This window comes from Peromyscus eremicus, unplaced genomic scaffold (genome assembly GCF_949786415.1).
Source record: "Peromyscus eremicus unplaced genomic scaffold, PerEre_H2_v1 PerEre#2#unplaced_2347, whole genome shotgun sequence".
In the NCBI taxonomy this organism is placed as follows: Eukaryota; Metazoa; Chordata; class Mammalia; order Rodentia; family Cricetidae; genus Peromyscus; species Peromyscus eremicus.
The window spans coordinates 50208-65481 of NW_026736582.1; the positions used below are offsets into that span (position 1 = coordinate 50208).

General features: G+C 46.0%; 1 protein-coding gene across 1 annotated transcript; it reads right to left on the reverse strand.

Annotated features, from left to right (window-relative positions):
* Positions 1-710: 710 nt before the first annotated feature.
* LOC131902114 (pikachurin-like) lies at positions 711-13084 on the reverse strand. Its single transcript, XM_059253147.1, has 4 exons — positions 12945-13084; positions 6146-6229; positions 2454-2557; positions 711-1748 (listed from the first exon to the last, which is right to left on the reverse strand). The coding sequence occupies exons 1-4, from the start codon at positions 13058-13060 to the stop codon at positions 1594-1596; spliced, it is 459 nt and encodes a 152-aa protein (XP_059109130.1). The 5' UTR covers positions 13061-13084; the 3' UTR covers positions 711-1593.
* Positions 13085-15274: the final 2190 nt, after the last annotated feature.

The following is a 15274-nucleotide window of genomic DNA, read 5'->3' on the forward strand; positions in this document are numbered from 1 at the left end:
GTTAGTCATATTAATCCTTGCCATCAAAAGCTCCTAAACACAAGCGGCAGAATGTTGTGGCATGAATCAAAGCTCTCTGGCTTATTTGGCTATCTCTTAGAAGTCTTAATAGGCCTGAAACTCTGCTTTGCACCAAGTTCAATGGGTGCAACCCAAACAAGATGCTACACAAACAAGAATAGAATCACGCCGTAGACTAATTATAGGCTCTTTCAGGAGCTGGGTCGTATTTCCTTCCACTTATAGGGGCGGCATTCATCTCACCTTTCCCTGAGTAAGTCCTGTCATGGGGACCCGCCAGGGAGCCAGTTGTCTGCAGTCCTGTGCATGAATAGCACAGGGTACAGCTGATGGTCCAGAAACTGTTCTGGGCTGAGCCCTCCGCCCCTGCTGGGGGCATATCCCAAGCCCCACACAACCTTGGACTCTCTAAGTAGCCCTGCTGGGCCTTTGTGGGCATGGCCTCTGCAAAATCAGTCACATCTCCACAAACGAGCTCTTCCTCATCCCCTTTATTCACGTCTATTACAGATACTCGCCCTCTCTTAAAACAACGTGGCAGTGCCCCACCTCAGTGATGCCGTTCCATTTAGTCTCTTCACTCCGGACAGCATCACATCCATTCCCTTGAACCCTCAGCAGGCACTGAAAGAAAGTGGTCACCTCTCCCAGCGGCCCTCCATAGTCACTCTACCCCTTCATTGACATGGCCCAAACCTATCTCATTTGCCAGAAAACTGTTAGGAAAGTGTGCCATAGTTAAGACCATCCGCCTTCACTTGCAAAAAAAAGCACACTGTCAGTGTGGACAGTCTGCGGCTATAAAAATAGACACATACAAAAGTACAGCTACAAAATCGGGGGGAGGGGTGCTGCCCATTTTCTTCAATTTGCATCATAAAAAAGGACTTTTGCATTAGAGGTAAGCTTGGGGAAGGGGGCCACAGTATGAGCCACAGGATGATTATGATTCTATGTGTAATTTCCCCCAAACCTTTATTTTTGTGGACTAGTGAGAGCACATTGAGTCAGCCAGTGAGGGATGGAAGGGGTTAATCTACACAATCCGTAGGCCAAGATTAGAGTATGAAGTTCAGGGTCACACAATCAGTCTGCTAGTGTCAGAAGTCAGGGAAGGGCAGAAGTATTTTAATACTGTTCTGTGGGCTCTCTCTCTCTCTCTCTCTCTCTCTCTCTCTCTCTCTCTCTCTCTCTCTCTCTGATTCTCTCTTGCTCACTCACTCTCTTTTTCACTCAGTCTTGCTCTCATTCTTTAACACAACATAGCCATTGAGTTACAGCAGACAGTCCCTGGAACTTGATGCGATGTATGATCTCTCACAGACTCTATATGTTGAACCACAAAGTCCAATGCTTCCTATCCACAGTAGTTCATTGGGCTTGGCCCACAGAGCGTTTGCAGAGAAGGCCATCCAGGGCCTCCAGTCTTGGTTCCCATCAGGGTGTACTTTGTCCTTGATGACAGGAACCACACCTGATTCCCAGACCTCTGTGTGCAGCATCAGGCAGGATCTCTGGGCCCCTGGGATGTTCAGGATAGAGGCTATGTCCCTTGGACAAGGCCAGCTGGTGTTACTTAGCCCCACAAGTGTTGATGTTTTTCCCATCCACAGCGTCTTCCACAAGGGAAATGTGGTAATCAGTGGACAGTGTGAAATGGGAGATGCAGCCCACGAGGCCTCGCATGTACTGTCTGTTGGTGTGAAGAGCGATTTCCTTCATTCCACCTGCAAACAGGCAAAGAGGGAGGGAGAGAAGGAGGCAAGAAGAGGTGTCACTAGTGGGAGATTCTTTATGGTCCACTTGAATGTCCCCTGGCCAAGGCCTAACTGTCCAGACATCACATGTATTATGTTGATTTGATCGACTGAATATACCTCTGAACACTAAAAAGGCTGATCTCAGATGTGATTTCTGGCTCAAATGACAATCTTAAAGCCAAACAGCTCTCCAGCAGATTTTGAAATGTTATATAATGTCAACAACAGGTACTGTCTTGGCTGCTTTCAATTAAGCTCACTTAGAAATCACAAAAGGTATTAATTCATGCTTTTTTTTTTTGTCTGCGTCTCAGATTATTACCCATTTATAGGAGTTCTACTCATTCTATTCTGAGAGAGGACACAAAGCCGGATCCTCCTTCCTCACAGAGAACTCATGTGGCTAAACTTAGAAAGTTCCTGTTCTATAAACAAGAAAAGCGAGGTTTTCCTGGTGGATGATTCCAGAGCACAAAAGCAATGTGAGTGAGTCCCTTCCTGCCTCCTCGGCCATGAGTCACAAGTTCAGAACATGGGAGAATGGACTATTTGGACAGCTTCCTGATTTCCAGGTATTTGATTGAACCTGTTGAGTACACAGCCCAGGGACAACAAATCAAGGTCTCCCGAGGAAAAGCCCCGACAGACTGAGCTTTAGTCAAGGTCACTTACCCACATACAGAGCCCCATTGATGTTAAGTTGCCTCATCATGCCAGGTGACTTGCCTGTTCTGGCTCCATAGTCATCCACCGTAATCTTCCCAGACTGGCCATCTCTGCAAAGGCAAAGCAAACCAAAACCAAACGAAATAAGCTACCATCTTTGGTGTTAATTCCATCATTCGGATTTAGAGATATAAAAGTACCTACCGTGTGCTAAGCAATGAGGTTGTGAAACACGCACGCACGCACGCACGCACGCACGCACGCACACTGCCAGCTTTTACAGCCCCATGGGAAGTGGGACCAAGCCACATGGCTAAACATAAATAAGAATTATGGGTTAACTTAAGTGAAAGAGCTGGTCAATAATAAGCTTGAGCTAATGGCCATACCATTTGTAAATATTATAAGCCTCTGTGTGTTTACTTGTGTCCAAGCAGCTGCGGGACCGACAGGTGAGAGAGATTTGTCCTGACCCTGGGTCAGGTGGAACACAGGGAAACTTCAGCTACAGGACCAGCCCTGGCTCACTTCTTGATACTAGCTCTTCATTCATTGAGTTTTCAAGAATTTCTTCCTGCTGTGTCCTCTATACTTTAAAAATAAGTTTTAGACCTTCGTGCCTTGATGCTCTGATGGGCAATGGCCTTCCCACTTTGTCTTGCTTGCCCTGCCACTCACCCCCCATTACTCTAAACTATTCCCACTTACTTGATTTCATCAGTTATGAGAATTATATACCTTCTAATCAATGGCATCTTAGATTGGAAAAAAGTATAGTTAACTTCTAATGCATAATTCATTGTTTATTACCCATTGTTGGTTGCCTCCCAGAGGAATGCAAGACCACCAAGGCAAAGTGTTGGTTTTCCTCAATGATGTGTCTCAGGTGTTGGAATAGTGTATGGCTCAAAATAACCTTCTATGAAATTGTAATAATTAAGATCAACTTCCAAAGCTATTATGGAAACCGTCTGGTATGCATGCAAAGCACAGAGCAGAGTACCTGACACACATCTTGCTCTATTGAGGTTGGCCAAGGGGCGTGCTGCTATGGTTACACATGTATTATCATATGATTGTTTCTGCCCACAAAAATGAAAAAAAATACAGATCTTAAATTCCTATGAATATGAGCTGTTGTAAAGCACTGTGTCTAAATTATATGGCATAAGATGTTGGATAAATGAGACATTTCTTCTACTCTATTAGGTGTCATGCTTGCAAGACCACAAGTCATCCAAAGCAACACAGAGCACATAGCATCCCACCTCCCTTTAGTGATTCCCTTTTTGTTCATTCTGCTGTCTCTGACCTGGAGCCTTCCACAGAGAATTAAGATACCAATCCAGTCCTTCTTGCCATATGTGATAGCTATAGCTTTGACCCAGTTCCCATGAGGCCTGTCTGCTCACAACTCACAGACACTTCCAACCCATCGAGCTCCTGGCCTCATCTCCTATTCAGCCCTCACTGTAACCCAAGGCTTACTAAAAATGAGATCAATGATGTCAATAGGGAGGATGTCAATGTTAATATGTCTACTGAGCTATTTATACATGCCAAGCTTGATGATCTGGCATATGAAGTTCTTCTGAGGGAACATTCCACTGCATTGTTTCTCCCAAACATCTGAAAATCCCTGTGTGTGGGCTGCATCACGAGGTGAACAGAAATGTTTTTGATCTAGGTTCTGCCCACAGCAATTTACACAGTTTTGGGAAATGCATTCAACATGTTTCCTTAGATGTCTAGGAAGGGACTGGTATCCTCACCATTGTGTATCTTCATAGACACAATCAAACCACAGTCACGGTCAAAGTTTAAATTCTTCTACAGTGTGTGACTATTCCACCAAACATTTTGACCCAAGGTTATAAGCAGGGTATATTCCCTGATGTTCCTGGGGCAGCAGTTGTGATTGAATGTGGTTGGAGTTGAGAACCAAAGCATTTCACATTCCTTTGGAGATGTCTGAGTGCAACCTCCGTTGTAAATGATTGAGAGAGAAATGAGTCATTTCAAAGGTGAACATTTCAGAATATTTTGAAGTTAGGTTGGACTCTACATTTTGACTTGTTTTCTAGAAAAAAAAAATGAGATCCAAATGTGTAAATATGCATTATGGAAAAACATTTGTTTTTTTCAACAACTAGAATTGGGACTTTGTTAAAATCCCTACACGTACATCTGGGCTTTGTGGGCTGCCTGGCAGCAGATAAACATAGGTCTGCTTTTGTGTCTTAACACCTTCTGAGGTTCCAAGGCAAGCACCGTTAGGTGCTTAGGGCAGGGGGCTGAATAAGGACGATCTTAACACAGCCTACCGGGAAACAGAAGAGGAAGTTGACAATGTTCAGTGCCCATGGCCCCCGGGCCTCACACTGTCCATCACCTGCTGATTGTACAGCAAGAGTTATCGTACATTTTCAGGGAGCTGCCATCAGAATCTCCATTCAGCTTCCCTTTACTTTGGGCTCATTTAACTTGCGGTACTGGCATTACTGATTTGGACTTGCTTTTTGATTTCCGAAAATGTATTGTGAGGAATAAGGACACACATAGCAAAATTATAAAGACATAGGAATAATCTGCCCGAGGTTGATCAAAAGTCAGGATGACAGTTGGCACTGGGAGGGCACGGCTATGTCGTGGGGGCTAGGTGAACATACGTGACTTCTCATGTTCAGAAAACATTCTTATGAAGGGGAGGATTGCCTATGCAAGCACATTTAGAGCACTCTTTAATGTCTTCATGCCCTCAGATTTTCACTTGGTAAGATTTTTAAGGCCCCTCTCCAATTGAGCTACTAAAAGGTGCTTTCTGCATACAACAACAAATGCTAACAAGGTTATGGACCAAAAGGAAATTTTTTGGACCAAATGATATGGACCAAATCTCTTATAGATTGCTAGTAAGAATGTAAACTAGTTCAACCATTATGGAAATTAATATGGTGATCCCCCAATAAGTCTGATGAACCAGCTGTACTGCTCCTTGGTAAAACCCCAAGACTCCAACCCTACATGTCAACTTGTCCATTAATGTCTACTGCAGCGCTGTTCGCAATAACTAAGTTACAGCAACCCAGGTGCCCAATAACCAAAGAATGGTTAGAGAAAATGTGATATATATATATATATGGTTTTTTTCAGCCATAAAGAAAGGAAAAAGTTATATTGTTAAGGAAAATGTATGATCCTGGAGATAATCATATTAATCAAAATCAAACTTGTCTCAAAAAGACAAATATGATGTTTTTTTTCCTCTTTTGTGGTCTCTTTATTTATAGATAAATAAAATCACATATGGACATGTGACATGGAAGCAGAAATGAAATTGTCTAAGGGAACAAAGGGAGGGCCAATGGTAAGGGAAGGATGGACATATGGCAGGGATGTGCTCAGCATACATTAGATACTTGTATGAAAATGTTCTTATGTAGTATGTGAATTATGTTAAGTGAATATGCACAATACAATTTGTTGAGTGTTTTCTCCAGGCCATCTCCTTCCATTCAGAGCAGATGCAGGGGTTCAGTTTCTGCCCCTGGGTGTCAGTAGCGGGCATGGGTGGGATTTGATGGCAACATGAGGCTGCCAGGTAAAGTTGGGTTAGAGGACAGCAGGACCGAAAGGAAGCTGGCCACACATCCACCCTCTTGTAGCCTGGCTCTGTCTCCCACGTGGTAGGTGCTTACCTAACAGCCTTGACTCGGTGCCACCGGCCATCGCTGAAGGAGCCATTCACCATGATGGAAGCCACACCACTGCCCAGGTTGTAGCTAAGGGTATTAGGGAAGAACAAGAAAAGAATCAATGAAACACAGACATTCAGGAAGCTGCCAATTCACGAAGGCTCTCACTACAAAAGCTCACCCAGAATGCAATGTCCTTAACTCCAAGTAAAAAAGGCTGGCACAAAAGGGAGTCTCTTTCCAGGTTCACACATGAGTGAATGAGTTTTTCAATTTTCAGTGGCGGGAGGATAAACATTACACTCACCCATCTAAGCCATTTTAAGTGTCCATTTCAGGAATGTTAAGAATATTCATGGGTAACTAACATTTCCAGTACTTCCCATCTTACAAAATGAATGCCGCAGAGCGCTAGCTCCCCCTTCCCCAGGCCCTGAGCACCACTCTCCTACTTGTTGGCTTTGACTAATGTAGATACCCACTTAAGCAGAATCCCATGACAGCTGCCTTTTTGTGAGGGCCTTCCTTCACATAGTGTAAGGTCATCAGGGTGATTCAGGCCCATGTATGGAAGCATCCGTAGCTACAGTATTGGGACGAGTGAGAAGAGTTTATCATATGCACTGGCTTGCACAGTGTTTCCCTGAAATTCCTGTCCACCCTGACCCTTAGAATGTGACTTTGTTTGGAGAGAGGGTCTGATGCAATTAGTTAAAAATGAAGCCACACTGGGTGAGAGAGACCATCCATCAATATGACTGGTACTGTTACTGGAAGACATTTGGATACAGAGACACATGGAAGGAAAGGGTATGTGGTGATAAAGAGGCTGCAGCTATACATCTATTAGCTAGAAACACCAAGGACTGCCAGCCAGCACCAGAACCCCAGCCAGAAGCACCAAAAGAACCGCCCTTGATCCTGCCAAGGAAGCGGTGCCGGCAACATGTTGAATATTGGATTCCTAGTCTCCAGAACTGTATAAACATTGATTTCTTCAGTGTTATAAAATTCATGGTAATTTATTACAAAAGTCCTAGGAAACTATGCAACATTTTCACTTTAAGAAGGAAAAAACATTATTGAGGAGCAAGCTGAACTCTAAAGAGTTGAGGAGAATTTGTCTGAAACCAGAGGCGAGATAAAGAATTGAATTTCTCGTATCCTCTGCCTCACTTCCTTTGATGTCAGCTCTACCTTGTAGCATTTTAACTCCTGGATACTTTGAAATGCTCAAGGACTCAGAAAACATGACCCACTGTTTACTCAGTTATTCTAACTTAATTCCATCCAGCAAATATTTAGTGAGTGACTACTCTAGCCTGGGCAGGGAGCCAACTGCCTAGGCTTTCCCTGGGTAACACAATCTGACCACGCACTCAGGCCACCAGAGAGTGGGGTCCACAGGGGCAGCTTTGCCCTCATCCTGAGAGGGGAGTTCTCTGTACATGATAGCGGGGGGAGAGGAAGGCTCAAATGAAACGCTGATTCCCCCCAGAGCTCTGGAGACCCTTGTTCTGAGAACAGAGTGAGAATAGAAAGCACTTGGTTTTCCCAGAGAAAGTTCTATTGCTCATTCATTTCATAACAAAGTCTCAAAGAAACAACACGGCCACAGCATTGAACCATGAATAGAAGCTGTGGTGGCTTGACAAACCATGGGACAGAGCCGCCACTCCGACCCTAAAATCTGCACCACTTTCTAGTCCACTTTCCCACATCAAGTGTCTCCTATAAAATAGCCAGAAGGTCCTCTAATCTCCATATGTCACTATGGCGCGTGCACGCTCACACACACATGCACAGTGTGGGAAGTAAATGTAATAATTAAATAATTAAAGGGGAATGAGCATGAAGCAGGGCCAGTGGGTGGGCTAAGTTATTGCATATAGCTTTGCTGAGCATTAGCATGAGTGACATGTCATGGATACTCAAATTCTACACACCTGCCTGGATCCTTGGGCAGGTCAACTTACCAGCTCTGTGACCTTAGGCGATTCGCCTAATTCTATCAAGTACAGGTAAGACACTTTCCCTGCAGGACTACAGGGAAGGTTAACCAACACAGCACCCAGTAGGAACTAAACAAATGATGTCACTGTACCAAAAAACGTGGGTCTTGGTGACACTTACTCGGGAGGTTGAAAATGCACCCTGAGGAGAGGGGAGCCCTGTGGGGGAGTGGACCCGAAGTGGTAAACACATAACTAAAGTGTCAAGAATGCCCAGGTCCTACACTCAGGTGACCTGCGTGTAACTGCAGGGAGCTACACCTGAATGTGCCAGTCAGTGTGCCCGTGACGAAAACATTTCCATTGTGTTAGAACCAGGTGGGACAAGGGTGAGCGTCATTCTTTTCTGAAGTCAATAACTCTCTTACTCACCTGAAGGGAAAGAACATGCTTAAGGGAGTTGAAATAGAGTTTGGCAGACAAAAATTCCAACATCGTGGGTTTCTTTATGACCTCCCTTTGCAGCCCGGTCTCAATAGTTTCAGGCCCTGCAAAGAGCCACCTGTTCCTACTCTCCCTGGATTGTTTGTTTTATATGCATAGACATATATACATATATGCATATGCAGCACACGAAACAAATAATATATACATCTTTATATATACATATACCAGGCTGTCCATTGAGCAGATGTGCACTGCTGTGAAGTTATGCCTTGCTTTCAAGCCATAAAAGCAATGAATAAATGCTTGCCTGGTTGCTCCATCAATGTTATTTGACTCTTGCTGTGACTAGGTTCTCCCAAGCCACCTAACTTGACGTGCACCAATGACTGACAGGCTAGCCAACAAGGTGGACAACCCAGAAGTGACTCTGAGTCTGGCCTTTGAAAACTACTTGGTCGTCTTCAGGCCCCGCACGTGTGGTAACACTTTCGGTAACATCCCTTTCAAACCATGGTACAGGGTACCTTCCTAATGTCTGACCTCTTCCTCTTCTCTGGTGCCTGAAAGTGTTAAGTGGTCCAAATAAGTGGGGAAGAGCATCTCGTGACATTTATAAAGCTTCCTGACTGGTTTTGTGTTCCACACATGACAGACTAGAACGAAACAAACCATGGTAAAACTGAAAGTCACGCTCATTTCGGAGAAGCACTTGGATTTCTCTGAGCTCAAATCGACTTCTGAACTAAGGGTGTTGGGCTGAGAGCTCCGTTACCCTGCTCACCCCAGTTCTCTGGCAGGAATTCCCAGGATAAGTGAGAGCAAAGGACCTGAATTCGAGTGAGTGTAGAAAGTTAGAGTGCATCCTGTTATCTCAGGATTTCTCTCCCATCTGTGATAGAGACATTGCAAGCTTGAGAGTAGGTTTGTGCATCCTAGAGAATAGTGTACACTCTAGCTAGGCCTCACTGACGCAACATCCTCGAGGCCAGAAACTTTTGTTCTGATTTTTTTTTTTTTTTTGAAACAAGGACTCACGGAGTTCACACAGCCCAGAACTCATTATCAATCTGAAAATGGCCTTGAGTTCCTGATCTCTTTGCCTCCACCTTGGAAGAGCTGGGATTAGAGTTGAGTTCAGCCACACCTTCCCTAGTAAGGTCCGGACCTTACAATATGTAAGTGACTACATTTTTGCAGAGCTGTTATATAAGGCCTCATTGCTAGGTTATTTCACAGAGGCCGAGGCTTGCAGAGCCCAGAAAACACTTGATGGAGGTAAGAATTTGCATTCTCGTCATCACTAAAAACTGATTGTGTTTGACCATGCACTTGGGCCTCTACAAAAATGACTTCATTTCATTTTCACAAAATTCTCCCAACAAGCCTTTTTGTCTTTCACAGAAGAGGAGCCAGAGGCTAAGAGAAGGTAAATGACTTGCGTGAGATCATACAGCCATGGGGATCAAGTGTGTGGAACCTCAAAGATCCTTCAGACTCTATTTCTCAAGGTGTGCTTTCTAGAAGACTTGGGGGTGCTTGATGCTAATAAGATCCCAGTGTGCACCCACACTAACTCCATCAAAGCCTGGGGGTGGGCAAGCCCAGGAATCTACCTTTGGGACAAGCTCTTCAGTGTGTGCTGGTTTGTTTTAGATCACCTGCCTTTATCATAATCCTGCCTGTTCCCAGCCCGGCCTAGACTTCCCTTGCCTCTGTGTTGGATGGATGGATAGAGCAGGAAAACCACCCAGATGAAAGTGCCCGGTGAGCAGTGATGGGTGGCTCCAGATGTGGATGCCAATCGTAGCCCCGCCCGGGCCCCGGAAGTGTACACAGAACACAAGAAATCCCCCAGACAGCTGCAGCAACTCAAGACAGAATTGGTAACCTAGGGTATGCATCTAAGCTGGAACAAGCTATTAGAAGGGTGGTAGGGGTGACAAGGGGCTGACAGGGATTCTTCCAGAGCCTGGAGTGAGAGCTGAGTTGGTGACAGCCGGTGGCCAGTTTTCTCGGGTCTCCATGCATTGAATTCAGCTGGCAGTGGAGGGGGAGCTGGGCCACCCCCACCCTCCACTTAGCTACCGTTTTAGTTCCCCTTTCTGGGTACAATCAAGTACTTGAGGCCCGGGTGAGGTTAACCACAGGAAAACCACAAAGAAATGGCTTTGAAGCAGTCAGCCGACAGGGTGGGAAGAGCTCCTCCTCATCTGACCTTTGGGCCAATGAGGAGTGGGGAACGGTGATGGGGTCACTGGTCGGGGAGCAGGCACAGTTGGAGAGGAGCGGGGGACCCCTTGCTTTTCAACATCTGCTCTTCAGCTACGTACTGCTACAATGTCCCCCATCACCGGGCTGAATCACAGAGCAGGTGTGGCGTTAGAGTCACATTTCCTTTCAAAATGTCTTTTCTTCAAATTAAACAGCTTCATGTTAACCTCATCTAGACGGCGGCAGGACCTCCACTAGCCCCAGCACACAGGACAGCACACAGGAGGGGCCAAAGCCCTGGAATCCAGTCTTCATCATGTCTGTAGGTCAGTTCTCTCTCTCTGTTACATTTCCTGTCAATTTCTTATTATTTACCGTACTCTTGGGGGTTCTCACTGGAGAGGGGGAGTACTAAGACGAAGGGAGTAAAAGCTTAACAAACAACCCCCACCCTGGGGAAAATACCCAGAGCCAGAGCAGAGGCTCCCAGCAGGCATCTGAACCTCCTGGTTACAACGCAGCCAGGTCAGGCTGGGGCCTAGAGATTGACATTTTTAACAAGTTCCCCAAGGGGGTTGTTGCTTGGTGGCAAGCACCTTCCATAATCTTGATGCCCTGGTTTTTCACATTTAACAAGACAGCCCCTGCCCTTTAGAAACTGAGCTCTCCACTCATTCTAGAAAAGAGAAGGATGGGGAGAAAGTGTCCAAGTGATTCTTTAGCTACTGTGTAGCCATCCAGTTGACAACTTGGAGAGCCATATAAACTAACTTAAAAGAGGTGAGAACTGCCGGCCAGGCATGGTAAATGCTTTTATGTAGCACGAATCTTAAAAGTTCTTATTAATAAAAACAAACCTGGAGCTAGGTATTGGGGTGAATGCTGGAAGATCAGAGAAGCAGAACAAGCCACAGCCGCCTCAGCTCGACAGTTCCTCAGCTGATCCTGATTCCTCAGACTGGAAGCCTCTGAGTCCTTATCCAGAATTAATCTCAGCTGAACTGCTGCTAGAAGCCTAAAAGCTTAACTAACTCTAGTTCCTGGTCCTCACACCTTATATACCTTTCTGCTTCCAGCCATCAATTCCTAGGATTAAAGGCGTGAGTCACCATGCCTGGCTGTTTCCAGTGTGGCTTTGAACTCACACAGATCTGGATGGATCTCTGCCTCCAGAAGGCTAGGATTAAAGGTGTGTGTGCCACCATTTTCTGGCCTCTATGTCTGTCTAGTGGCTGTTCTGTTCTCTGACCCCAGATAAATTTATTAGAGTGCACGATATATTGGGGAACACAATATCACCACACTTTTATCCCAGCACTAGGGAGGCAGAGACAGGCAGCGCTCAGCGAATTTAAGGCCAGCCTGATAGATATAGAAAAGTTCCAGGTCAGCCAAGACCACGTAGTGAGACCCTGTTTCAAAAATAAAATAAAATAACATCCATTCACACAGACAAGCACACACACACAAATACAACTAATTTAAGATGCGAATCCTTAAAAGAGGAAGTCAGAGAGCTTCTGGGATGGCCTTATGAGTTCTGCTCAAGTATTTATGGAGATCCAGGTGTTGGGTTGCTCCGTGGAGACAGGAATCTGCATTTCATTGTCCTCACAACAGCACGTGCCCTAAGGCTGTGGAGCTCAGTCAGGCAGATGGAACTTAAAGCCAAGGTTCCCGGAGGAGTCGATTTTCAGATCTTCCCAGGCTGGCCAGTGTCACTTCCACGCCCTCTAGTCCACACGTGAGGAGCATACAGCAGGGACACAGGACAACAGCCTGCACAGAATTGCTCTATCCGCAGAGAGGCAGGCAGTAAATACGGCGACTTCGCCAAGCAGTTCCCTTTGAAGTTACTCCAGTGTGCCATGGCAGCCTGAACCCAGTAAGAGACTTCACACACACACACACACACACACACACACACACACACACACACACGAACAAGTACGACAGTAGATAAAACTCGGAATAAATTGGCAAAATTGGGGAGTGGTGTGAATTTGCCTGACAGGCATAGATGTCGCTGATGGGGAAAAATAGGAGACTCAAATGAGGCTGGTGCCTTTGACAACTGCCACCTCCAGGAGAGTGTGTTGGGGGTCACTCCTGCCTCGCTCTTCAGCACAATCCGCACTGTCAGAGAAGAGACTTCAAGGTGCCGCTGAAGGCAGAGCTTGGGCGGAAGTTACCTGAACACCAGCGCTCCATCCCGAAGGCCCAGGGAAATGAAGTCACTGTTGGCTCTCAACGGGCTGTCTCCCCTCCACAGCAACAGGCCATCCTTGGCGGTTGTCTTAAACCTCATGAAGGCATTTGATCTTGATCCAGACACCCTGGAGGAAATGCACAGGGGAGTCCATGAAATCAACCACCAACATCTGTTTTGAGTCAACCCCGCCTCCCCTGAGCAACCAGATGTGGAGATACACTTCCCTCTCTGCGGCTACATGCACCAGGCGAACAGAAGGAGCATTACCCCTCCTAGTCTCACCATTCATAAAAAGTTCTGCATGCTCAGTGAGCAGCAGTGTCTGACCCTACGAGGGGACACTTACAGAGTAAGACATTGGCCAATGTCACAGTCCCAGGCAGGTGGCCTTATGCACCAGACTTTTTCCTTTCCTGCCCTGCTACTCAATGGCTCTTGGGAAGCTGCCCCTCATTTCCCAGCAGAAAGCGGGCTTCCCAATCGCCGCAAGGCCCAAATCAGCAGTTTCTTTGGGCTCTAATCATGGCAGTGGAAGGCCAGCATGGGCAGCAGTGACTGCCCTTGGAGCTGTTCTGGAGAGGCAGATGGACAAGGCGCCCGGTCTCAAAGGAGGAGACTTGATGGAATGACTGTTAATTTTTGAAAGGTGCCATGACAGACAGAATCTTAGAGGAAAACACAGGAAGCTACTAGCAGAGTAGGGGTCAAGCAGGATGGCTTCTGGGCTGTAAGCATGGCTGGGAAGAGGCTCCTGGGCTTCTGTGTGCCTGTCTGTTCCTAAGGCTAGTTTAGAAAGTCTTCTGGCAGTTAATTGATGTGGCCTGAGGGTCTCCAGCAAAAGGTGAGGCAGAAGGAAATATAAGTTAATATTGCCATCAGCAACACACTACTAGAACCTAAAGCCAAGGCTCTTGGAGTTCAGATGTTCAGATCTTCCCAAGCTGGCCAGTGTCACTTCCATGGCTTTCACACTGCAGATGGGACATACATAGTAGCAACACACTAGAACAAGAGACACAGAATGGTTCCATTTTTCCCTTACCCATTCTGGTAAGAAGAGTGGGGAGGACGTGTTTTTCTTTCCATTCTCCCATCCGTGGTACCATCCCGTCTCCCTCATACCTAGTTCCCGAGCTGTAGAGTGCATTCAATAGTGAATTCTGGTAGGACATCTGTCTAGGCTTGCCACGGCCTGGTCTAGATAGGAAGGCACCAAGCTTGTCTTCCTTATACGAGAGGCCCACCAGGCTAGCTACAGGCAATTCAACCCTAAACAGTTTCCCGGGAACCTTCTAGTCTCTGTCTCTGATTCCATGTTGCTTCCCTCCCTTGGCAATATGGACTGGCGTGAATCAATCAAGCCAATTCCGTTGCTCTTATCAATGCTTGAATTAAGAGCAGACATATAACTTATTATCCAGTTTACCAGGAGAACTCTGGGGAAGTTTCCTTCTCCTTAATGAGAGTCCTTTACACTTCCATAGGACATTGCCCAATTTGATCATCATCCTATGAGTGTCCTATGAGCAGCTAGAATATACTGGAAGTGACATGGCAGACATATAACTGAGATCGTGGGTCTCTGATGACACAGCAGATCCTCTGGATTAATCAGCTCAGCTGAAGACTGCACTTATTATAGTAAATCCTCTTCCTGCTTAGGACATTTGAAGCTGTTTATGTTACTTGAACCTCTGAAGGCATCAAACTGAAATAGATCATGAACATCTCCATTTATATCCCTTCACACAGGTGTACCTACTTGCACACATCAGCAGGTGTACTCCAGCAGAGGCTCTGATTTAAGGCTTCTCCATCTCCTGCTGCCCCCACAGCGCTAGCTCCCCTTAACTGTTGGTGGCCTCTGGCTGTGGTGATATTGTGTAGTGCTACATCTGGCTAAGCACTAGAGGCTGATGACTTGGACTCCTTACCTAACACTCTGCTTTGGGGGGGAGGGGGACAATTGAATGACCTATCATTGGGAGGGAAGGGAAGAGGGAAGAAGGTGGACCTTGGCTGGGAACGCATCTCACTTAAATCCTCATACCAAGGCAACAAACAGAAGCTGGGATTAGGGAAGTGAAGCAGGGTCTACCTCCTCCCCCAAAACCGTGCCTCTCAATCCTTCCTAAATAGCCCATCAACTGAGAACCAAACATTTAAACATATGAGACTATGGCGGCCATCCATATTCGAACCACTATAATACTCTGATAGGCCTACAGTCACCCTAAGTGACCCAGGAAATGATCTTCCAATCAACTTTGCTTCTCAAAACCCTAAATTCTGACCTAAAGCAGGGTGGCT